This window comes from Tachyglossus aculeatus, chromosome 2 (assembly GCF_015852505.1).
Source record: "Tachyglossus aculeatus isolate mTacAcu1 chromosome 2, mTacAcu1.pri, whole genome shotgun sequence".
NCBI lineage: Eukaryota > Metazoa > Chordata > Mammalia > Monotremata > Tachyglossidae > Tachyglossus > Tachyglossus aculeatus.
The window spans coordinates 102,953,847-102,980,224 of record NC_052067.1 but is presented as its reverse complement, the minus strand read 5'-3'; the positions used below and the strand labels follow the sequence as shown (position 1 = coordinate 102,980,224).

The 26,378-nt window shown below is 43.1% G+C and overlaps 1 protein-coding gene across 3 annotated transcripts in view; it reads left to right on the top strand.

Moving 5' to 3' along the window:
* NCK2 (NCK adaptor protein 2) overlaps nucleotides 1-7,404 on the top strand; it is a 308,554-nt gene extending 301,150 nt beyond the window's left edge. For all 3 annotated transcript variants that reach the window (XM_038742303.1, XM_038742308.1, XM_038742299.1), the window contains exon 5: nucleotides 6,183-7,404. In XM_038742303.1, coding sequence (XP_038598231.1) covers nucleotides 6,183-6,377 — 195 coding nt within the window. In that variant the 3' untranslated portion in view covers nucleotides 6,378-7,404. The remainder of the gene's footprint in view (nucleotides 1-6,182) is intronic.
* Nucleotides 7,405-26,378: the final 18,974 nt, after the last annotated feature.

The window sequence follows — 26,378 nt, the reverse complement described above, 5'->3', positions numbered from 1 at the left end:
TTTGATTGTAATCAGGAATTGGCTGGCTCTGTGAAGTCGAAGACTCTGAATGTTTTCATCTTGAAGCAGAATTGAAAACAGCATGGAGTGTTCCAAATGCAGTAACCTACTAGGATAATCTTTGCATGAGTTGGCTCTTTACCCTTTAAGCACTTAGATGCTCACCCCAGCCCCACAGCACTTGTGTGTATGTCTTTGTGCTCTACTATTTTCTCTTTCTGTAAGTTTTTTAAACTTGCAGTCTGTTTTCCCCCCATAGACTATAAGCTCCCTGTGGGCTGGGATTGCCTCTACCAACTTTATAGTCTTGTACTCTCCCAAGCGCTTAACGTAGTGCTCTGCACACAGTAAGTACTCAATAAATACCACTGACTGATTGATTGATTGAACACGTTCAGTCAGAAAGGAGCTACCATTCCTTCGGCCCTGTCCATATAGTACACCTCCAGTAGTTTCTTTGAACCCCAAGGACCACCAGTGTTATATAAGCCCTTTGTGGGCAGGGAATGTGTTTACTGCTGTATTGTATTCTCCCAGGTGCTTAGTACTGTGTTCTGCACACAGTAAGTGCTCAATAAATATGAATGAATGAATTCAGTGAAGCTTTGTTACTGGATTCGAACCTGGCCCCCAGAGTGAGCAAACATGGTCATTGATCCCTCTGTGGAAGTACTGGCTAAATTTGAGTCTTCCCTCTTTTTTCTTTTCCTTAAACATTTACTTTTTGCCAGGCACTCTAATAAGTGTTGGGGTGTATACAAGATAATTGGGTTGGATACGGTGTACATCCTAATAGAGAGCTCACAGTCTTATTCCCCATTTTACAGATGGGGAAACTGAGGCTCAGAGATGTGAAGGGACTTGCTCAGCGTCACACAGCAGACAAGTGACGGAGCTGGGATTAGAACCCAGGTCCTTCTGAGTCCCAGACCCTTGCTCTATCCACTAGGCAACACTGCTTCTCCCTGCCTTCCCTTCGAGGGTTTGCAGAATAGCATAAACCTCCTAATCTAATATAATTAGGAAATAACTATAATTCTTCAATGGGGAATTCCAGCTACAGGTTATCTCCAAATCTGACCAGTAAATATTTTTGTCCCTCGAGGAGAAATTTTACTCAAACCCTCTGGGATTATGCAATACCTATTGGGCAGCCTTGATTTTTAACTTTCTAATGTATTTGATTAGAGGAACGTCCATTGCCCCAAGGGCATACCTCTTTGCAGAGCCATTATTGTATGGGTGCTTTTAATTGCTTTATGTGACATTATTTGCCAAATGTGGGCATCCCTTTCCAATTGTGGGCCTCTTCCTGGAAGCTGAGCCTCTAAGCATTATATCTGTTTGTTACAGTTCCTAAAAGTAGTTGCCAATTAGCTGTCATATTAAGAGTCTAAATCAAAGGCCAGTCTGACTTCTGCATTACAGGCTCCAGCAAAAACATTTGAATAGTTCTTAGGAGAACAAGGAGGAGCAACATCATAATAATAATAATGGCATTTATTAAGTGCTTACTATGTGCAAAGCACCATTCAAGCGCTGGGGAGGTTACAAGGTGGTCAGGTTGTCCCACAGGGGGGCTCTCACAGTCTTCATCCCCATTTTACAGCTGAGGGAACTGAGGCCCAGAGAAGTGAAGTGACTTGCCCAAAGTCACACAGCTGACATTTGGCGGAGCTGGGATTTGAACCCATGACCTCTGACTCCAGAGCCCACATGCTTTTCCACTGAGCCACGCTGCTGCCAAGTGGAAAGAGCACAGCCCTGGGAGTCAGAGGGTTTGTTTTCTAATCCCAGCACTGCCACTTACCTGCTGTGTGGCCATGGACAAATCACTTCACTTCTCTGTGCCTCAGTTTCTTCATCTGTAAAATGGGGATTCAATGCCTGTTCTCCCTCATACTTAGACAGTGAACTCCATGTGGGAGAGGGACTGTCTGACCTGATCACCTTTAAGCACCCCAGTGCTTAGTACAGTGCTTGACACACATAGAAAGTGCTTAACAAATATAATAATAACAACAATAATAAACAAAAACTATCAGGCAAAGTAGTTAACCCAATAAACTGAATAGGGAACTTTCTGCAGCCTGCTTCCATTTATTGTGGTATTTTTGTAGCCCTACAGGAAAGTCAGTTGCACTGCTGTTGGGTGATGATGATATTTATTAAGTACTTCATGCCAACCACTGTGTTAAGCGCCACAAATATGATATAATCAGGTCCAATAGAGTTCCCATCTTAAACGGGGCCTCAGAGTCTAAGAGATTGCATGGAAGGAGCACAGCTCTGGGAATCAGAAGACCTGGCTTTTAGTCTCTCACCTTCAAATAGCAGAATGGCTTCCTGGGGCTATTCATCATGCTCATGTTTCCCTTATGCAAAAAAAAAAAAAAAACAAAGCAAAGCAACAGAAGCCTTATCTGAATCCCACTGCATCCTCCAACTATTGCCTCCATCTCCATGCTCCCAATCAATCCATAGTATTTATTGAGCGCTCTTTGTGTGCAAAGCACTGTACTAAGCTCTTGGGAGAGTACAATATAACAGAGTTGGTAGACATGTTCCCTCACAAAGAGCTTCCAGTCTCTCCCAAGTGCTGTGCACCGAGTAAGCGCTCAGTAAATATCATTGATGATGAGTTTGGATAGCAATGGAAACAAGGGGATAGAGCAGTAGTGGAAGGATGCAGAGTTCAGTGATCACTTCTTGACTCTCTATGATCCGGTTTCTGCCCTTTTAACTCTGTTAAGACTGTAAACTGCAAGGTCACCAATTACCTCCTCCTTTCCAAATCTAACCAATTCTACTCTAGCCTAATTCCACTGTACTTCTTGGCTACCTTTAACACAGTGTTTCTGGGAGGAGGGAGTGGCCCACAATCCAGTCTTGCTTTTACTGGATGGTTCTGTCCTAATTCTCCTCTTATCTCTCTATCCAGTCCTTCTCAGTCTCTTTTCCATGCTTTTCCTCTCCCTCATCCACTCCCATGGCTCAACTACCCCCTCTACAATTTTGCATTTCCACTTCCTTTGTAGACATCTCTACTTGGATGTCCCGCCAGCACCTCAAAATCAATATGTCCAAAATTAAACTCCTTATCTGCTGTGTACAGTGTTGTGCCCATAGTAAGTACTCAAATACCATTGATTGATTCCCTTTCAAATCCTCTCCTATTAACTTTCTTATCACAATTGATAACACCACAAACCTCCCTGTGGCAGAAGCCCATAACTCTGGCATCTAGCCTTGTTTCCCTCTAATCTTCCAACTTTCATGTTCAGACTGTTGCTCAGTCAGTTGGTTTTTTTCCTCCTCCATCATCATCAGTGATATTTATTGAACACTGACTGAGTGCAGAGCAGTATAGTAAGTGCTTGGGAGAGCACAATACACCATTCATTCATTCAGTTGTATTAATTGAGTGCTTACTGTATGCAGGGGACTGTACTAAGTGCTTGGAAAGTACAATTCAGCAACATATAGAGACAATCCTTACCCAACGATGGGCTCACAGTCTTGAAGGAGGAGACAGACAATGAAACAAATGAAGTAGACAGGCATCAGTGGCATCAAAATAGATATACAGAATTCTATATATATATAAACATCATTAATAAAATGAATAGAATAATAAACGTACAAATATACACAAGTGCTGTGGGGCAGGGAAGGGGGTAGAGCAGAGGGAGGAAGTAGGGGTGATGGGGAGGGGATGAGGAGAAGAGGAAAAGGGGGGCTCAGTCTGGGAAGGTCTCCTGGAGGAGGTGGGCTCTCAGTAGGAATTTGAAGAGGGGAAGAGAGCTAGTTTGGCCAATGTGAGGAGAGGGAGGGTATTCCAGGCCAGAGGTAGGATGTGGGCCAGGGGTCGATGGTGGGACAGGTGGGAATGAGGCACAGTGAGAAGGTTAGCAGCAGAGGAGCGGTGGGTGCAGGCTGGGCTGTAGAAGGAGAGAAGGAAAGTGAGGTAGGAGGGGGCAAGATGATGGAGAGCTTTGAAACCAGTAGTGAAGAGTTTTTGCTTCATGCGAAGTTGATAGGCAACCACTGGAGATTTTTGAGGAGGGGAGTGACGTGCCCAGAGCGATTCTGTAGAAAGGTAATCTGGGCAGCAGAGTGAAGTATAGACTGAAGCGGGGAGAGGCAGGAGGTTGGGAGATCAGAAAGGAGTTAGTAGACACAAATCTGCCTCCTTCTCCCCATCTAAATGGCCACTACCCAGGTTCAGACACTTATCTTTTATTATTGTTATTGGTAATTATAATAATTGTGGTATTTGTTAAGCACTTACTAAGAGCCAGGAAAGAGAAATGAATCGAGAAAGAAAAGTGATTTCAGAAGGGTGAAATGGGAAGAGCTGTGGTCTAAGCTTGTGGTGTAGACTTTAGACTGTAGGCTCTTTATGGGCAGGGATCGCGCCTACCAACTCTGTTGTATCGTAGTAGAAGGAGGACAGACCTGGGACTCAGAGGACAAGGGTTCTAATCCCAGCTCTGCCTCATGTCTGTTACGTGACCTTGGGCAAGTCACTTAACTTCTCTTCCTCAGTTCCTTCATCCGTAAAATGGGGCTTAAGACTGTGAGCCACATGTGGGACAGAGACAGTGTCCAACCTTATTAGCTTTGCATCTAGCCCACTGCATAGAACAGTGGCTGGCACAGGGTAGGTACTTAACAAATACCATTTTTTAAAAGCCTGTTCTGACTCCTAGGCCTGTGGATAGTTTGGTTGGAGTGAGATAGGCGTTTCTGGGGTCCTCTAATTTTTAGCTGCTAAAAATTGGGGGTGGGCATATAGGGGCAAGTCTGTGAAGGTGAGAGAGTCCATTGTCCCAATGGGGTTGCTACTAATGGGACAAAGCTCCACCCCCATAGGTTTTTCTTCTGAGTCCTCTACATCCTAAAGGGATCAGAGCAAGGCCCTCCGTCTCTTGCTTCCTGTCCCCCAGGCTCCTGGAGAAGGAGTAATGAGCCCGCCTCATCTATCCTGGCAGCCTGGGGAATCCACTGGGAGCCAAGGCAGTGGTCACAATTCCAGAGCTTCTGAGGCATCCGGGACGCATCCAGGGGGCTCTCTGGGAAGGCTGCTTTTCCAGCCGGGAAAAGCCATTGTCACAGCTTGTTCCATGGCACAAGCTACCCAGCTCCAGTAGTGCAGCCATGGCCAGCGGGTCCTGGGCAGAAAGCAGCCCAACTCTGTGGGCCCACGAGGTTTCTGCCATTGCAGTGACCTCTGACATCTCTAGCTCCGTTCGTGCTCCCGGTGGTTTACCACAAGCCGCCTGGCAGATCTGGCAAAGGTGAGGTAGGTGAGGTAGATGGCTCCTCCTCATGTGGCTTTGGGGCTGGTGTGAGAGGAATCTCTCATGCCCAGCCTTAACGCTTGGGGATGGCCAAAGAAGAGGAGGAGTTTCCATAGATGAGAACCTTTTCCTTCCTTTTCTTCCCCTTTCTTGTCACTCCTTCCCTGGCACTCTTCTCTCTTACTTTTCCTCCCTGCTCTCTTCCTTCCCCACCCACCCACCCAAGTCCCCCACCCTTTCAGTGTACCGCTGTTAATATCCCATCCCCAAATTCATCTCTTTGCTCAGAATGGAAAGTTGGTCCCCTGGATTTGGAATGAAGCTCTATTTTATATACATGGATTTTTCCCTTAAAAAAAAAAAAGCCCTCTAGTGGCTGTACTTTTGGAAGTAATTTTGGAAATCATTTTTCATTTTCCTTATCTTCTCCATATTATAGTAAGAATTCTTAAGCAGAGCCACACATGAAATTAATATTTGAGTTATTTTACTTTTGTCCTATACCTGGGACCAATGATTTGCAGAGCTAGAGGTGCCTGACGCTGGGACAAATGTGAGTTTCCCCGTTATGCAACATAATCCTCCTTTATTTCCCACGTTGCCTTAGTCCAGAACTAGAGACATGCAAGAAGTAGCTCACTGATGGCAGCATTTCAGGCAGTAGTTGAATCAGTTGGGAGGGAAGGCAATTGCAGAACCTGCCAGGTATATATTAGTGGACCACAGTTGAACATCAAGGGAGACACATCTCAGAAGAAACCATTTCCATCCCCACATCAGGTTTGGAGAATCTTGTTGCTCCAGGGTGGCTGGTCTTTGTTTGACCTAAATCTCTCTTTTAAATGTTATATCACATGATCTTTTTTTTTTTTTTTCCAGCCTAGCGACTTCTCGGTATCTCTCAAGGCATCAGGAAAGAATAAACATTTCAAGGTGCAGCTTGCGGACAATGTCTACTGTATTGGACAGCGTCGATTTCACACTATGGATGAATTGGTGGAACATTACAAAAAGGCACCTATCTTCACCAGTGAACACGGGGAAAAACTGTATCTCATCAAAGCACTTCAGTGACATCGAAGACGGGCTGACCCCCCTCCCTCCGTACCCCAACCACCAAATCCTCTTGCAATTTCAGGCCTTAGGTTCAGCACTTGCTTTGGTAGAGCACAACAGTTCTCCCCAAAATAGTCTTAAACCCAGGGCTCTTCCTTAACAGGGTTGGCTCTGTTGGACATCTTTGTCTTTTATCTTGTTCCTTTGCTGAGTTTCTCTTTTTTTTCTGTCCATTTCAGTCTTCCTTTCCTCAGGTTGCACACTTGGCTTCAGTGAACGTGGTCGGCACTCACTCTCATGCCTGGATTCCAAGGCCTCCCCCTGCCCGTTTACAAAATTTGGAAAAATGGGGGAAGCCGGGTCGGATTGTTTTGTTTTCTATTCAACACAGTGCAATTCTGTTTCAGTTGTTCCAGCTGACAGAACTCTTAATTAAGAGTTATCGGCCACAGTTTGAATGGACTGAAGCTGCCCCCGCTGAGATGAAATTTCGGAGATGAGAAACAGTTGTGGCCATGAGTTCTGTAGCATTTTGCTTACCGGGTGGTGTATGACAAAGATTCCTAGGTTCTAAAAGCACTCCCCATACTGTCTTCTGCTATTACAGTGATTCTCCGTCTCTTCTATAGAGTCCACTAAGTAAGGCATTTTTGTAAGAGTACTTTAAACCACTCTGGTAAGATTGTAGTAAGAGGAAATTATCCTAGTGAATCCTGGTCTGTGATTGCAACAGGGAGAATTTCCTTAAAGGCTGATTTGCTAAGGTGTGAGAGAAAGAGAGAGTCAGGGATTTATAAAGACTGAATGTTTTGGTAATCTTCAACCGAATGTGCCATCCACATAATGCTTTTTTCCTCTTGCCCTTCTGCTTGATGAATTTAACAATTATATATTGAATTCTCAAAGTAATATGTATCTGTAGCTGATTGTTGACACTAATACGGATGATTAATAAAAACTGATCTTTTGGGGAGGGGAGCTACCGACAATATATATACATATATATACATACATATATATATATGTATACACACACACATGTATATATATGTGTATATATATACATATATACACGTATATGTGTATATATATAAATATACATACATATGTACATATATTATTTGCTTTACAGGGAAAAATCTTCAGGGTTTACAAAACAATGATGTGATTGGTAGTAGGACACAGAATGTTTATGAAGAAAAATGCATTTTCTCTTTACATTTAAACTCTTTATAGTTTAAATATACAGTCTTGAGATGGCACATTCCTGAGATTGAAGAAGGGGTCTTGAGATTCCCCTACACTTGCATACCCATTTTTTTGGACATTGTAATAAAAAAAAGTATTATGTCAACATGGAGTTTGTGTTTTTCTCTATGGGGTTTTGGGTTCCACAGTAGAGTAGTATTTTTGAAGTCTTGGTTCCTGGAAGTGTATACGTTAAGTCCAACGCTCCTCTGCCTGCAGTTCCAGGCCCAGAACCTGCTAGCTGGGCCATCAAGGAAAATTTGGTGTGGATGGTAAGTCAGAGAGGCTGTGGACCCAAGCAGAAACCCCTAAAGGAGCCAGGAACCGCGATTCACTATCCCTCCCCCATGAGGATGCCAAAATTCCCCTTCCCTTTGGCTAGATAAAACATTAGAAAACTTCTTGATTTATCTTGTTTATATTGTCTTATGAAAATAGTAGCCAATTAGTGAAAATAGGAAATGAGTTTTCTGCCTCAGGGCTTCCTTTAAACCTGTTCTCACCTTTTTACCTACCCTGGCAATGAAATTTTTTGCCAGATGGGTGTTATATGGTCTTATTAGCCGATCTTCATCTTTTAGATTGAATTAATTTCACATTTAGTGTATACACCTCTGGTAAAAATTAGAACATGGCCCTTTCGGCATCTTTTTTATGTTTGTTGTTGTTGTTGTTTTTAATGGTGTTTTTTAAGTGCCTACTGTGTGCCAGGCACTGTACTGAGCACTGGGGTAGGTACAAGCTAATCAGGTCAGACTCAGTCCGTGTCCCACGTGGGGCTCATAGTCATAATCCCCAAGGCACAGAGAAGTTAGGTGACTTGCCCACAGTTGCACAGCAAACAAGGGGCGGAGCTGGGTTTAGAACACAGGTCCTTCTGACTCCTAGGCCTGTGCTTTATCCACTAGGCTACGATGTTCTGTGAATTATCATTGATCCGGGATCATTAGACTTCAAAATAATAGAATCCATCTAAAAGTAACCGGGAGACACCCCGACAGAAACATAATCACATGTGAATGGACCACTGGCTGCTACTGGATCTGTGTGAATCAGGGAAATTGATATGATCTGCTTTATTTTTCTTTTCTATGCTTCTTTTGGAGTTTGGAGTTTCATAATTTTGGAGTTTCATGGTTCTTACACTAGTAAGATGGAACTTCTTAATGTCTCACTGCAGTTGGTAGTTGCGGTACTTTGACGATTCCTGGTAAGAAGTGTATTGATTTATATTTTCAGACCATCTCAGGGAGATAGGTCAGGATTGTTTTCTTTGTGATGAAAGGAACACCTGAGCAGTTTGCCCATTCTGAGATCCTTATAGAAATGAACTGATTCTCTATGTTCGACAGAGGTAATGTGGTGTCTTCCACAAACATGGACCTGTGAAGGATAAGGAAGGGGAAATATTTTGGAATGTGGGAATCGTAAGGACATATGAAAATAAACAATTCTACTATTGAGACAAGAACAGTGGTCCATCCAAACATAATTTTAGGTTCAAACAATAGCAACATTGATGATCAGAAGAAACTGTGTGATGAATTCCTCACTTGGCATCATTAGTCATGATAAATTGACACTTTTGCTTTCTCTCTAAAACCTTTCTGACATTTTGTTCACTTCGACCTTTTGTGAAAACTCAAATCTACTGTCTTATTCCAGTAAGCCATTGCTTAGTCAGATGATGATTCAGAATTGATGGATGGTATCTCTTAGGGAGAGCAAAAATAGCATCAGTCAATAGTATTTATTGAGTCCTTACTTTGTGCAGAGCATGGTACTAAGCACGTGGGAAAGTACGTAAGTACGTGGGAAAGTAAATTAAGCAGACCCAATCTCTGTCCTCGAGGAGTTTACATCGCTCAGAAGGGCTGAAGAACAGCAGAGCCATTCATTCAATCCCCCCCATCTTATCTCCTTCCCTTCCCCACAGCACCTGTATATATGTATATATGTTTGTACATATTTATTACTCTGTTTATTTTACTTGTACATATCTATTCTATTTATTTTATTTTGTTAGTATGTGTGGTTTTGTTCTCTGTCTCCCCCTTTTAGACTGTGAGCCCACTGTTGGGTAGGGACTGTCTCTGTATGTTGCCAACTTGTACTTCCCAAGTGCTTAGTACAGTGCTCTGCACATAGTAAGCGCTCAATAAATACGATTGATTGATTATTGAGCGCTTACTATGTGCAAAGCACTATACTAAGCACTTGGGAGAGTACAATATAACAAAAAAACAGGCACATTCCCTGCCCACAATGAGCTTGTAGTTTAGAGGGAGAGCCAGGAAGGGCCCCCCACAGAACAGCATGAATGACAAATAGTGAATCTGTGCTATAATAATAATTATAATCTTTGTTAGGTGCTTACTATGTGCCAAGCATAGTTCTAAGTGCTGGGATATATACAAGATAATGAGGTTATCCCAGGTGGGCTCACAGTCTTAATCCCCATTTTACAGATGAGGCAACTAAGGCCAAGAGAAGCGAAGTGACTTGCCCAAAGTCACACAGCTGACAAGCTGCAGAGCCGGGATAATAATCTACAACCTCTGAATCCCAAGTCTCCCGCTGCTATGGGAGTCTGGCCTGTCTCCTTATCAATCAATCAATCAATCAATCGTATTTATTGAGCGCTTACTATGTGCAGAGCACTGTACTAAGCGCTTGGGAAGTACAAATTGGCATCACATAGAGACAGTCCCTACCCAACAGTGGGCTCACAGTCTAAAAGGGGGAGACAGAGAACAGAACCAAACATACCAACAAAATAAAATAAGTAGGATAGAAATGTACAAGTAAAATAAATAAATAAATAAATAAATAGAGTAATAAATATGTACAACCACCTATACATATATACAGGTGCTGTGGGGAAGGGAAGGAGGTAAGACGGGGGGATGGAGAGGGGGACGAGGGGGAGAGGAAAGAAGGGGCTCAGTCTGGGAAGGCCTCCTGGAGGAGGTGAGCTCTCAGCAGGGCCTTGAAGGGAGGAAGAGAGCTAGCTTGGCGGATGGGCAGAGGGAGGGCATTCCAGGCCCGGGGGATGACGTGGGCCGGGGGTCGATGGCGGGACAGGCGAGAGCGAGGTACAGTGAGGAGATTAGTGGTGGAGGAGCGGAGGGTGCGGGCTGGGCAGTAGAAGGAGAGAAGGGAGGTGAGGTAGGAGGGGGCGAGGTGATGGAGAGCCTTGAAGCCCAGGGTGAGGAGTTTCTGCCTGATGCGCAGATTGATCGGTAGCCATTGGAGGTTTTTGAGGAGGGGAGTGATATGTCCAGAGCGTTTCTGGACAAAGATAATCCGGGCAGCAGCATGAAGTATGGATTGAAGTGGAGAGAGACACGAGGATGGGAGATCCGAGAGAAGGCTAGTGCAGTAGTCCAGACGGGATAGGATGAGAGCTTGAATGAGCAGGGTAGCGGTTGGGATGGAGAGGAAAGGGCGGATCTTGGCAATGTTGCGGAGCTGAGACCGGCAGGTTTTGGTGACGGCTTGGATGTGAGGGGTGAATGAGAGAGCAGAGTCGAGGATGACACCAAGGTTGCGGGCTTGTGAGACGGGAAGGATGGTAGTGCCGTCAACAGAGATGGGAAAGTCAGGGAGAGGACAAGGTTTGGGAGGGAAGACAAGGAGCTCAGTCTTTGACATGTTGAGCTTTAGGTGGCGGGCGGACATCCAGATGGAGATGTCCTGAAGGCAGGAGGAGATGCGAGCCTGGAGGGAGGGGGAGAGAGCGGGGGCAGAGATGTAGATCTGGGTGTCATCAGCTGTTGGAAATGGGGTTGTTTGGATAGATGGATTAGTCAGTCAACAGAATTTATTGGGCGCTTACTGCGTGCAGAACACTGTACTAAGAGTTTGGGAGAAATCGGCACAATGACATAATGGACCCATTCCCTGACCACAATGAGCTTTCAGTCTAGAGGGTGATCAGTTCCAAGATCTCTCCAAAATGTTCAAGTGCATGGATGATGCTGGTTCCAGTTGAATCCAGTGGCCTGTGTCCACCCCTAGAAGACTGAAACCTCCATGTGGCTCCCAAGACAGTCTTGGAATTGGACTTACAGCCCAGGGCTCCATGATTCCCATTGACACCATTAATTCATTCATTCAATCATATTTATTGAGCACTTACTGCATGCAGAGCACTATACTAAGTGCTTGGAAAGTACAATTCAGTAATAAAGAGAGACAATCCCTGCCCACGCTGGGCTTACAGCCTAGAATAATACTGATAATAACAATGGTATTTGTTAAGCACTTACTATGTGCCAAGCTCTGTTCTAAGCACTGGGGTAAATACAAGCAGAGAAGCAGCGTGGCTCAGTGGAAAGAGCCCGGGCTTTGGAGTCAGAGGTCATGGGTTCGAATCCCGGCTCTGCCACACATCTGCTGTGTGACCTTGGGCAAGTCACTTCACTTCTCAGAGCCTCAGTTCCCTCATCTGTAAAATGGGGATGATGACTGTGAGCCCCACGCGGGACAACCTGATCACCTTGTATCCCCCCATCATCATCATCATCAGTCGTATTTATTGAGCGCTTACTGTGTGCAGAGCACTGTACTAAGCGCTTGGGAAGTACAAGTTGGCAACATATAGAGACAGTCCCTACCCAATAGTGGGCTCACAGTCTAAAAGGGGGAGACAGAGAACAAAACCAAACATACTAACAAAATAAAATAAATAGAATAGATATGTACAAGTAAAATAAATAAATAAATAAATAAATAAATAAATAGAGTAATAAATATGTACAAACATATATACATATATACGGGTGCTGTGGGGAAGGGAAGGAGGTAAGATGGGGGTATGGCGAGGGGAACAAGGGGGAGAGGAAGGAACAGTGCTTTGCACATAGTAAGTGCTTAACAAATACCACCATTATTATTATTACTATTATACAGGGTAATAAAGTTGTCAAACATGGGGCTCACAGTCTTAATCCCAATTTACAGATGAGGTAACTGAGGCACAGAGAAGTTAAGTGACTTGCCCAAAGTCACACAGCTTATAAGTGGCAGAGTGAGGATTAGAACCCATGACCTCTGACTCCCAAGCCCAGACTCTTTCCATGAAGCCACGCTGCTTTTCAAGGGGGCAGACTCTTAAGTGAAACCTCACACCCTGTCCCACACCTTTCCTGATGTACCCTGCATTGCGGGCAACATAAGTGTTTACCAGCTCCTTACTATTATATGTTGTGAACCCATTCATTAATTCATTCATTCAATCGTATTTATTGAGTACTTACTGTGTGCAGAGCACTGGACTAAGTGCTTGGAAAATACAATTTGGCAACAGATAGAGACAATCCCTACCCAACAACGGGCTCACAGTCTAGAAGGGGGAGACAGACCAAAAAAAAAAAAAAAACCGAAACAAGTAGACAAGCCCACAACAAGCTGCCTTGTTAGAGACTGTTTGTGATCCCATCAACAACAAGGAACAGATTTTGCGAAGCCACTGGTGAGCTCTACCTGAGACAGGTGATTTCTGGTCTGTGAGCATGGAGGGAGGTGTGGCTTTCTCTCCCTGTTCTACCGGGTAATGGGCCTGGACCAATTAGTGACTTCTACGTTGAGCCACAGCTGCAATGCCTAAGGCAAATAAAAAGGGCATCTGGAGGTAGTACGGAGGCAGGCAGTTGCATTTGGAAGCAGAAAGAAGAAGCTTTGGGAGAATGGACTCCTTTGATCACAGACTGGTATTGGACCTTTGGGTGGTTGAGTGAGTGTGTGTATATGTATGTATCACTCCCTTGTATGTTGGTAAAAGTAAGTAAAAACTGTCCACGGTAACCTTGGTGATCAGAGGTGTGGTTTGAACTCTATTATGTGTCAACAAGGCTCCCCCAGTCCAGGAAGGTCCTGGTTGGTACAAACTGGGGGTTTGAAACACTATACTCTCCCAAGCACTTAGTACAGTGTTCTGAACACACTAAGCACTTGATAAATACCATTGATTGATTGATCAACACCAATTGATTTGGGGTGTTTCACAGCCATAAAGGAATACCCCACACTATTCCATCCACTGCTCTTAAGAACTATGGTTAGGACTACCCAAAATCAGGGCTGGATTGCCCCACTCCTCCAAGAGATACATGATGGATACCATTATGCCATGCTATATCAATCAATCATATTTATTGAGCGCTTACTATGTGCAGAGCACTGTACTAAGCGCTTGGGAAGTACAAATTGGCAACACATAGAGACAGTCCCTACCCAACAGTGGGCTCACAGTCTAAAAATGAGCTCTATATATGAGCTATATATTTAGAGCTCTATATATGCTATATATGAGCTCTAAATGCCTCATATGTTTTCCCCTGCATCTCTACCACCATTAATATTTACTAATTAACTGCTTCATCACTAGCATTAACTAATTTACTTCCCTTGCAACCCAGGATGTGGGGGGCATGGAAAGGGAAGGAGAGAGCAATCAATCAGTGCTATTGAAAGTTTACTATGTGCAGAGCACTATACTAAGTGCTTGGTAGCACAGCGAAATTGGCAGACATTCCTTCATTCACTCAATCATATTTATTGAGCACTTAATGTGTGCAAAGGTATGGTACCAAGTGCTTGTTCCCTGTCCATAATGAACTCACAGCCTAGAGGAAGAAATCAATCTATCAATCGTATTTAGCGCTTACTGTGTGCAAAGCACTGTACTAAGCGCTTGGGAAGTACAAGTTGGCAACATATAGAGACAGTCCCTACCCAACAGTGGGCTCACAGACATTACTATGAATAAATAATTTAGAGATAAGTATATAAGTGCTGTGGGGTTAGGAGGTGGGGGGCAAATATGCCTGTTTACTTGTTTTGATGTCTGTCTCCCCCCCTTGTAGACTGTAAGTGGGGTATAGGCAGGAATTGTCTCTATTGCTGAACTGTACTTTCCAAGTGCTTAGTACAGTGCTGTACACACAGTAAGCGCTCAATAAATATGATTGAATGAATGAAATGTTCAAAGGTCACAGATCCAAGTGCACAGATGACACAGAAGGGATGGCGAGGCAGGGATAAGAGGGCTTAGTCGGGGGAAGGCCTCTTGGAGGAGATGTGACCCCAGTTTTGAAGGTGGAGAGAGTGGTGGTGTAGCATATGTGGAGAGGGAGGGTGCTCCAGGCTAGGGGGAGGACTAGGGAAAGAGGTCATTGGCGAAATAGATGAGATAAAGAACAGGGAGTAACCTGGTGCCAAAGGAGCAGAGTGTGCAGATTGGGCTATAGTAGGAGATCCGTGAGCTGAGGTAGGATATGGTGAGATGATTGAGAGCTTTCAAGCCAATGGTAAGGAGTTTCTGTTTGACACGGCGAGCTGGGGAGGTCTCTGTTGTCCCTTCTCTCTCCTCCTTTCAGGTCTGAGCCCTCTTCCTGGCTTCTGGAAGCTGAATCTGGGACCCTGAGCTTGTCTGTCTCCCCCTTCTAGACTGTGAGCCCATTGTTGGGTAGGGACTGTCTCTGTATGTTGCTGACTTGTACTTCCCAAGTGCTTAGTACAGTGCTCTGCACACAGTAAACGCTCAATAAATAAGATTGAATGAATCCACCAAAGTCACTGCTTGAAACCATCCCTGTTCAATGGCTCCCTTGTCTGAACCATCCAATTCCTGGAGCTATCTTGTTCACCCCAGAATATTTCTACCTATTTAGATCATCCTTGGAAGTTAGTCTTTTCAGCAATTACTTGTGGCATGTTGAATCAGATCTTTATTTTTCTCGAAGGAGGTTTTATCTTTTTGCTTCCTCCACTCCAACTTGTTTCAAATGATTTTATTGTGCTTCATCAGTCATCATAATTAACAAGCAGTGTTTGTAAGAATGCTTTATTTTTTTTTATAGGGGTAGACAGAAACTAAATGCCATAGATCTGAAATCACAGCAAGAAAATTCAATTTGAAGTAGACTACATCTAATTAGATATGATTGGGAAGTTGTTCTCTTTTTTTTACACTATAGTATCTTCATTGCATCACATAGCAAAATTTTTATTTTGGTTTTGGAAACCAGTTGCTTATTTGCTGGCTACAGTGCTCTGCACACAGTAAGCACTCAATAAAGACGATTGAATGAAAATATCTACTACTATATGAACTCAAGTTTTAGGTAGTGACCACTAAAAGATTTGTTTGGTGATCATTTAAGAACTACTTTGTTTTTAGACCAGTAATTCTAACTTCAGAGTTATTTCATTTCAATGGTGAATGACATTGCTCAGTCATGGAAATGATTGAGAAGCTTGTAGAATGAGGAGACAAGGAAAAAGTGAGATAATGGAATGAAGTGTTAACTAATAGATGTCAGTAGGGAATAAACATAGATTAATAACCATATTTGTATTATAGAGTCCCTGAGAGACTTTGCATTCCATCGTGTAATATTCTCAGCAGAGCCGCAGATGCGGTTCAGTTCCTGGGCCAGTCATTTTTTTAAAACTAGCTGATGACTTCTGCCTCTTTAAAGTGCTATACTATTTGGCTGTCTGAAAATGTTTGTTAGCATCACCAGGTCACTTCACAGTGGAATAACAGTCAAAAGGTCTGGGTCAAGGCCAAGTTCCAACAGATATTCTACGCTTTTTTTTTCCAGTGGTATTTGTTAATCATGCCAGGCACTGAACTAAATGCTGGGAGAGATACAAGTTAATCAGGGTGAATGCAGTCCCTGTTCCACAAAGGCCCTCAGTCTTAATCTCCATTTTGCAGTTGAGGTAACTGAGTCACGGAGAAATGAAGTGACTGCCCACGGTCACACGGCAGAAAAGTGGCGGAGCCGGGATTAGAACCCAAGTCCTGCTGACTTCCAGGCTTGTGCTTTACCCACTCGGCCACGCTGCTTGTTCATACACTGATACTTTTCATCGTAAGGTCCATGGCCTTGCTGATTGACACGTACAAGGCATTTCATCTACACGTGCCATCACCTAGACAATGGACTCTTGAATTTTTAACGACTTTGTGGAAAGACAGAGGTGGCAGGACTCTCATCCATAAGCTACACTTTGTGGATGATCGCACACTACTGGCCAACTCTTCAAGATGTGTGCAACTCTGTTTTTTTTTTTTCTTAATGGTATGTGTTAAGTGCTTACTATGTGACAAGCATTGTTCTAAGCACTGGGGTAGATACAAGTTAATCAGACCAGATACCGTACCTGTCTCACATGGGGCTCACAGTCTAAGTAGGAGGAAGGATACTTAATGAGTTCCCATTTTGCAGTTGAGGAAACTGAGGCACAGAGAAGTTAAGTGATTTGCCTGAGGTCACACAGCAGTCAGAGATGGAATTAGAACCCATGTCCTCTGGCTCCCAGGCCTGTGCTTTATCCACTAGACTATGCTGCTTCCTAGCTGAATGTTTTGTACTGGCTGCTAAATGCTTTCAGTTGCAGATAATCATCTGCAAAAGCTGTACTTCAGCCAAAGCCCAATTCCAGAGCTCCTGTTCCAATGGTATCTGCACTCAGTAAGAGCTCGACAAATTCATTCATTCATTCAATTGTATTTATTGAGCGCTTACTGTGTGCAGAGCACTGTACTAAGCGCTTGGGAAGTACAAGTCGGCAACATAGAGATGGTCCCTACCCAACAATGGGCTCACAGTCTAGGAGGGGGAGGCAGACAACAAAACAAAACATGTGGACAGGTGTCAAGTCATCGGAATAAATAGAAATAAAGCTAGATGCACATCATTAACAAAATAAATAGAATAGTAAATATGTACAAGTAAAATAGAGTAACAAATCTGTACAAACATATATACAGGTGCTGTGGGGAGGGGAAGGAGGTAGGGCGGGGGGGTTAGAAGGAGATGAAAAAGGGGGCTCAGTCTGGGAAGGCCTCCTGGAGGAGGTGAGCTCTCAGTAGGGCTTTGAAGGGAGGAAGAGAGCTTCCTTGATAAATATGATTGATAGATCCATTGATAGTGTGTGGTTTAGAGATAATTCATCAATCATTTATTGAGTGCTTACCATGTGCAGACCACTATATTAAGCACTTGGGAGAGTAAAATATCACAGAATGGTAGACATGCCCACTGCCCACAATGAGCTTACAATCCAGACTGTAGAATGGTTAACAATAATAATAATAACTGTGATATTTGCTAAGCACTTGTTCTGTACCAGGTACCCTACTAAGCACTGGGATGGAGGAGGAGAAGGAGGTGAATTCCTAGAACCTCTTAATATCTCTCTTCTCCACTACTGGCCCTGGGATGCTCAAAATGTTTAAAACAAAGGGAGAGAAGATACTTCTTGGAAAGAACTACTTTCAGTGAAACAAATATCAACAGGAATTTGAGCTTAGGACTTTGCTGCGAGTTTCACATATCCATAGCAACTATCAATCGGTCAATCAATAAATGCTTTCATTAAGAGCCTAATCAATCAATCATATTTATTGAGAACTTACTGTGTCCACAGCACCATACTAAGTGCTTAGGAGAGTACAATATTATCTTCAGAGAGTTGATAGAGACGTTCTCTGCCCAAAATGAGTTTACAATCTAGAGGGCCAAATAGATATTAATGTAAATACATTAATCATGGCTGTGTATGCAGGTGCTGTAGGGTTGAGAGTGGGCGTAAAAATGGTGCAAATCCAAGTGGAAGGGTGAGGCAGAAGTGAGTGAGAGAAGAGGAAATAAGGGTTTAGCCAGGGAAGGCCTCATGGAGGAGTTGTAATTTTGATAAAGCTTTGAAAGTGGAGAGAATAATTATCTATTTGTGTGGTATGAAGAGAGGAAGCAGCACAGCCTAATGGATAGAGCATGGACATGGGAGTTAGAAGGGCCTGGGTTCTAATCCCAGCTCCACCACTTGTCTGGTGTGTGGCCATGGGTAAGCCGCTTCATTTCTCTGTGTCTCAGTTACCTCATATGTAAAATGGGGATTGAGACTGTGAGCCACATATGGGACATGGACTTTGTCCAACCTAATTAGGTTATAGCTACCCCAGTGCTTAGTACAGCTCTTGGCACATAATAAAAACTTAACTAATACCATTTAAAAAAATGGAAGGAATTTCAGGCCATAGGTAGGGCAATGCTTGGCACATAAGTGCTTAGCAAATACCATCATCCTCTTTATTATTATTATTATTATTATGTGGACGAGAGGTCAGCAGCAAGAGAGACAAGATCAAGGTTTGGAGTAGGATGGCATTAGAGGAGTGAAGTGTGCAACCTGGGTTGTCGTAGGAGAGTAGTGAGGTGAGGTAGGAGGGGGCAAGGTGATTGAATGCCTTAAAACTGATGCTAAGGAGTTTTTCTTTGCCCAGGTGGATGGGCAACCCCCGGAGGTTCTTGAAAAGTGGAGAAACATGGACTAAAAGGTTTGGTAGAAAAAGGATCCAGGCAGCGGAGTGAAGTTTGAATTGGAGTGGGGAGAGACAGAAGGCAGGGAGATCAGCAAACAGTAATCAAGGCAGGATAGGATAAATGCTTGGATTAATGTGATATTAGTTTGGACAGAGAGAAAAGGGGTAATTTTAGCAGTGTTGTGAAGATTGAACTGACGGGATTTGGTGACACTGAATATGTGGGTTGAATGAAAGAGATGAATTGAGCCTAGAGTGCACAGAGCACTGTAGTAAGCACACGGGAGAGTACAAAATTAGTAGGCATGATTGCTGCCCTCAAGGAGCTTTCAACTGCTGGGACCAGTGAGGTGACATTTTGGTTGGAGAGGAATGGGTACAATCTGGAAAGTTGTGGAAGAATCAACAGGATTTGGCAATAGACTAAAACTAGGGTAGCACATTCTAAAGTAAGGAAATAATTCTTTAAGTACCCCCTGTGTGAACCCAATATGATTGAGTGTGAGTCCAATGTGGGACAAGGACTGTGTCCAAACCTGATTAACTTGTATTTCTCCCAGTGCTTAGAACAGTGCTTGGCACATAGTAAGTGCTTAACAATTTCTATTATTATTGTAATTTTCTTGACTCTATTAGAATAAACCTGATGTCTTCCCTCAAAGAGTTTATCTGGTAGGGGAGACCAAGATAGCAATCATAAAATCTCCCTAAATATATGCAAATAGGAACAATGATAGCAATAATTATTTGAAAAGGGAAGAATTGGTAATGGATTGTGCTAGTGAGAGAATGAGTGGGGTTCATGGAGAAAAATTCCTGGAACTAGACTGTGTAGTGTGAGAAGAGAAGCTGATACTACAGTGGATGAAAACAGCGAAGGGACAGTTTAGGTCTGACAGAGGGTCAGAAATCAAGCACAACTGGAATGTAAAGTGTGGGTGGAATGATGACGGAAGATGTGATTTATTTCATATTTTTTCTGGTTGTAAAATGGATGCTTTCCGCAACATTGTCATTTTGAGTTGCAGCGTGGCCTAGCGGAGAGACCAAAGGCCTGGGAGTCATAGGACCTGGGTTCCAATCCTGCCTCCACCACTTGTCTGCTGTGTGACCTTGGGCAAGTCATTCTCCTCCTCCGTGCCTCAGTACTCTCACCTGAAAAATGGGCATTCAGTACCTGTTCTCCCTCCTACTTAGACTGTGGGCACATGTGGGACCTGATTACCTCGTATCTACCCCAGCGTTTAGTACAGTATCTGGCACATTGCGCTCAACAAAAAATATAGTTATTATTTTAAGTTTGTTTTTTAAATCTGAAAGGAAGGTGAAATAAGTCAAATAGTGATACAAAATGAAAGAAATAACAGGGGAAATGATGTCACTGCTGAGCTGAATCTTGTTCCCACTTCAGCACAATTGTTATCTAATGATACGTATTCATTCATTCATTCAATCGCATTTATTGAGCATCTACTGTGTGCAGAGCACTGTACTAAGCACTTGGGAAGTACAAGTTGGCAACGTATAGAGACGGTCCCTACCCAACAGTGGACTCACAGTCTAGAAGGGGGAGACAGAGAACAAAACATATTAACAAAATAAAGTAGACTAAATATGTACAAATAAAATAGAATAATAAATATGTACAAACATATATACAGGTTATATAATAATTTAGTATCAGGTTACGAGTAATAGCCAAGAGGATAAGAGGAAAGTATATTGAATGAGGAAAACTAAACAAATCTCTTGAGAGTATTGTGAAAAATGGCATACCAGACTCATGTTTGGGGAGCACTATAATTTTTGAAAGAATTGTGCAGAAACTGTGATGATTCTTATTCTAAACATTTGCTTGCTTCAGTAGCGAGCAATGTGAAGATTATTGTGAAAAGGCAAAACAAATTAATGCCATCAAAATAATTAAAGCAGCATGGCCTAATCAATCAATTGTATTTATTGAGTGCTTACTGTGTGCAGAGCACTGTACTAAGAATTTGGGAAGTACAAGTTGGCAACATATAGAGACGGTCCCTACCCAAACAGTGGGCTCACAGCCTAATGGAGAGAGCACTGGCCTGGGAGTCAGAGGACCTGGGTTCTAATCCTGATTCTTTACTTACCTGCTGTGTGACCTTAGGCAAGTCACTTCACTTCCTTTCCAGCAAAATGGGGATTCAGTACCTGTTCTCCTTCCTGGACTGTGAGCCCCGTAAGGGACCTGATCATCTTGTATCTAACCCAGAGTTTGGTACGATGCTTGGCACATAGTAGGTGCTTAACCAATACTATCATTATCATTATTGATCATAAAAGATTATCATTGATAAAAAATAAATAATTATTGATAATAATAAAAAAGGAAAACCTAAATCGGTGAATATGTCCAACTAAAAAATTGTGAAATACTTATCACTTGCCAATTAAAACTGGCCAGACAGTGAGGCTAGATTACTGATAGTATTATTATTATTTATTATTATTACAGGCATACCTCACTATATAGCCATGTAGTCCTAGAAAATGTTGGTGCATCATATACAGCTATATCATGGGGTAAATGGGAAAATAATATAAAATCCTATATATTGTGCTAAATGCTTGTAAATTAGGGGTCATTAATAATAAAAATTGTTATTTAAATGTTCACTCTCTGCCAAGCATTGTTAAGTGCAGAGGTAGATTCACGATAATCAGATAAGATAGTCGCTGTCTCACATTAACCTCAAAGTCAAGAAGGAAGGTAATATGTATTGGATCCCCATTTTACAGGTGAGGATACTGAGGCACAGAAAATTTAAGTGACTCACCCAAGGTCACACAACAGACTAGTGACACAACTGGAATTGAAACCTGGTTCTCTGACTCCCCAGGCCGGTGCTCTTTCTACTTTGTTAAACTAATTCAAAGTGTAATGTTACAACGCTGTATTATGGAACTTTGCAGGGGATTGAGTGTTTACGGTGTGCAGAGAACTGTACTATAAGCATCATTCTAAACTGTCCCAACCTTCCTAATGTTCTGACAATTTTTTCAGAACATCTGCCTGGCCAGTTCCAAGATGATGCCTCACCTAGCCCAAGATTCTGTCTCCAACAGGGACAATTTGACACCCATAGGAACTAATACTGTAATGCTTATCCTCCCTGACACTTTTTTACGGCATTTAAGCACTAACTATGCGTCAAACACTATTCTATCCCACATCCCCAACTTTCCCTTTTGGATCTTTTGTTCCCAGAGTTAGAAAATACCTTGAAGAAAAGCAGTAGTATCGATATTAAGTGCTGGAAAGAATCTGGGTCTACCAACTCTGTTGAATTGTACTCTCCCAAGTGCTTAATACAGTGCTCTGCTACAGTAAGTGCTCAATAAATACTATTGATTAATTGATTGAATGACCTTTTACCTGGCCAACCAGAGGCTCATAGTTTACAGGGGGCTAGGCACACAGGAAAGCAATAGCAGGCAAAGTTAAATGATCCAAGCGATAGCAAAAACAAAAAAAAGCATCTGTTCATTACTTCCTCACAGCTCCACCAGGGACCAAAGCTTCTTAGTCTTCCCAGTGTTCTCAGTTTAGTGAGGGTAGCACCCATGGGTATCTGATTTAATCAGTCAGTATTATTTATTGAGCACTTACTGTGCGCAATCCTCTGTACTAAGCGCTCAATCTCACAGGGTCTCTCAGCATTACGGTGTTGGCTGAGACATTAGCTTCCCCTGGGCAGAAGAGTCCTGATAGTGCGGACCTCTGGGATGTGCATGCAGTAATCGATAGTATTTACTGAGCGAATATTGTGTGCCAAGCACTGTCCTAAGCACTCGGGAAGGTACTGTACAACAGATTTGATAAACACAATCCCTGCCCATGGGAGCGGCTTTCCTTCGTATACACACTACTCATGGTTAGATTCCGTCCACATTTGTAGAATCGTTGGAGATGTCTGCAGGCAAGTGCTTACCCATAAAGTTGCCCACTGCTGTGCTAAGGTATTTTTCACCTGCACATTGTCTTCAAGTCTATTTTATTTTGTTAGTATGTTTGGTTTTGTTCTCTGTCTCCCCTTTTTAGACTGTGAGCCCACTGTTGGGTAGGGACTGTCTCTATATGTTGCCAACTTGTACTTCCCAAGCTCTTAGTACAGTGCTCTGCACACAGTAAGCGCTCAATAAATACAATTGATGATGATGATGATGATGTTGGTATCTTGATCTTCCCTAAATGTTTGCCCAAGGAGAGCAACCCATATCCCGATTGCTCTCTGTCACACTGGGCTTTTTACTGCCTTGTCTCCCAACAGTTTACTGCTACATAACATCGTGTGAGAATGCCTCACTGCACCTTTAAAACATCTCTTCTGCCCTCCCTGCTGGAGAGTACCTTATTTCAGTTTGGCATAAGGACACTAGTTGGATACCCAGATTATTATTATTATTATTACCATTACTAATATTATTGTTGTATTTAGGAAGTGTATTTGGAGAAGCAGTGTGGCTCACTGGGAAGAGCATGGGCTTGGGAGTCAGAGGTCATGGATTCTAGTCCTGGCTCCACCAGTTAATAATAATGGCATTTGTTAAGCGCTTACTACGTGCAAGTCACTGTTCTAAATGCTGGGGAGAATACAAGATAATCAGGTTGTCCCAGGTGGGGCTCACAGTCTTAATCCCCATTTTACAGATGAGGTAACTGAGGCGCACAGAAGTTAAGTGACTTGCCCAAAGTCACACAGCTGACAGTTGGCAGAGCCGGGGTTTGAACTCATGACCTCTGACAGCCAAGCCAGTGCTCTTTCCACTGAGCCACACTTGTCAGCTGTGTGACTTTGGGCAAGTCACTTAACTTCTCTGTGCCTCAGTTCCCTCATCTGTAAAATGGAGATTAAGACTGTGAGCCCCACGAGGGACAACCTGATCACCTTGTATCCTCCCCAGTGCTTAGAACAGTGCTTTGCACATAGTAAGCACTTAACAAATGCCATTATTATCATTATTATTATGTGCTAACTACATGTCAAGCATTTGTTATAAGCACAAGTTAATCAGGTCAGACACAGTCCCTCTCCCACGTGGGGCTCCCATTTAAGAGGGAAGGTGAACAGGTATCGAACCCCCATTTTACAGATGAAGAAACTGAGAAACAGAGAAGTGAAGTGACTTTCCCAAGGTCATATAGTAGGCAGGTTGCGGAGCTGAACACAGGTCCTCTGGCTGCCAGGCCCATGCTTAATCCACTAAGCCACTCTGCTTAAATAACTGGATGACAGGATACTGGCATTTCCTCACTTTTCTCACCCATCGGGCCTTCCAAAATGGGTAAGATGAGTATTTCTGGTGAGCTGGTCAACTGACTGTCCAGTGACTTATGGTTTGTGACCCATCTTAACAACTGACCACCATCAGTGGCATTTATCAAGTACCTACTATGTGCAGAGCATGGTACTAACTGCTTGGGAGAGTACAGTAAAACAGAATTGTATAATAATAATAATAATAATGGCATTTGTTAAGTGCTTACTATGTGCCAAGCACTGTTCTAAGTGCTGGTATAATAAAACCAACCTTTTTAAATGGTATTTTTAAGACACAGTACTTAGCACTGGACTAAAAGCAATCTAATCGGGTTGGACACAGTCCCTGAGCCACATAGTAATAATAATGGCATTTATTAAGTGCTTACTATGTGCAAAGCACTGTTCTAAGTCTGGGGATGTTACAAGGTGATCAGGTTGTCTCACAGGGGGCTCACAGTCTTAATCCCCATTTTACAGATGAGGTAACTGAAGCACAGAGAAGTTGAGTGACTTGCCCAAAATCACAACAGCTGACAATTGGCAGAGCTGGGATTTGAACCCATGACCTCTGACTCCAAAGCCTGGGCTCTTTCCACTGAGCCACGCTGCTTCTCTATGGGTCTTACCGTCTCAGTCTCCATTTTACAAATGAGGTAACTGAGGTACAGAGGAGTGAAGTGACTTGCCCAAGGTCACACAGCAGATAAGTGGCAGAGCTGGGATTAGAACTCAGGTCCTTCTGACTCCAAGGCCTGGGCACTTTCCAGTAGGCCATGCTGCTTCCCTCAGCTTGTAGTTGATGTTCAGTAAGCTGCCCTCTGAGGTAAGGGCAGGGTTGGACACCACAACTTTGGGAACCTAAAATTTGGTTGATGCCCTGTTATTCCTGTACTATAAGCCTCTCAAGGAAGAGGATTCTGTAGCACTGATGAATACACAGGGCATACTTTCCATTTTTATTATTTTAGTAGACCATTCTGAAGCCTAGACGGCACTATTTTCAGTCAAGGTCAGCCAAAGCAATTAGTATACTGAATCAATCCAATCCCAAATGTCTGGAGAAGAGCTGGTTCTTTAAAACATTTTCCTCTCCACCCTTTCTCTGAGGAAACAAATCCCCCCCTAACAGGTTTTATAGTTCTTCAACATCATCATCAATGGACTTTATTGAGCACTTTCTCTGAGGAAACAAATCCCCCCCTAACAGGTTTTATAGTTCTTCAACATCATCATCAGTGGACTTTATTGGGCACTTACCATGTACAGAGCACTGTTCTGAGTGTTCTAGAGAAGCACGGTGGCTCAGTGGAAAGAGCACGGGTTTGGGAGTGAGAGGTCATGAGTTCTAATTCCAGCTCCGCCACCTATCAGCTGTGTGACTTTGGGCAAGACACTTCACTTCTGTGACCTCATTCTGTAAAATGGGGATTAAGACCGTGAGCCCTATGTGGGACAACCTGATTACCTTGTATCTACCTTAGAGCTTAGAACAGTGCTTGGCACATAGTAAGCACTTAACAAATGCCATCATCATCATCACTTGGGAGAGTACAACAGACTTGTTTGATGTGTTCCCTGTCTACAATGAGCTTACAGTCTAGAGGAAGGTCTTGTCTTATGCTGTTGAGTCGTCTTCGACCCATAGCGACTCCATGAACACCTCTATCCCAGAATGTCCCATCTCCATCCACAATCCATAGAGTTTTCTTGGTAAAAATACAGAAGTGGTTTACCATTGCCTCCTTCCACGCAGTAAATGAGTTTCCACCCTCAACTTTCTCCCGTGCTGCTGGTGTCCAGCACAGATGAGTTTTGACTTGTAGCAGATTGCCTTCCTCTCGTTAGCCACTGGCTAAACTAGAAATGGAATGGGTATACCTCGGCTTGACTCTCCCTCCTGTAGTTGAGACTGGTAGAGTACTGGAAACTCTCCAGGTGTGACTCTGAGAGGGGCTAGAGGGGGAGGCAGATATTAATATAAATAATTTATAATATATAATTTGTTAACTGGATAACTACAGGAAATGAACATTAATATAAATGATTTGTAATATATAATTTAGTTAACTGGATAACTCAAAAGGAAATGAACAGATGGACTAAAAGAAGTGGAAGAAATGAAGGATTTAGAGG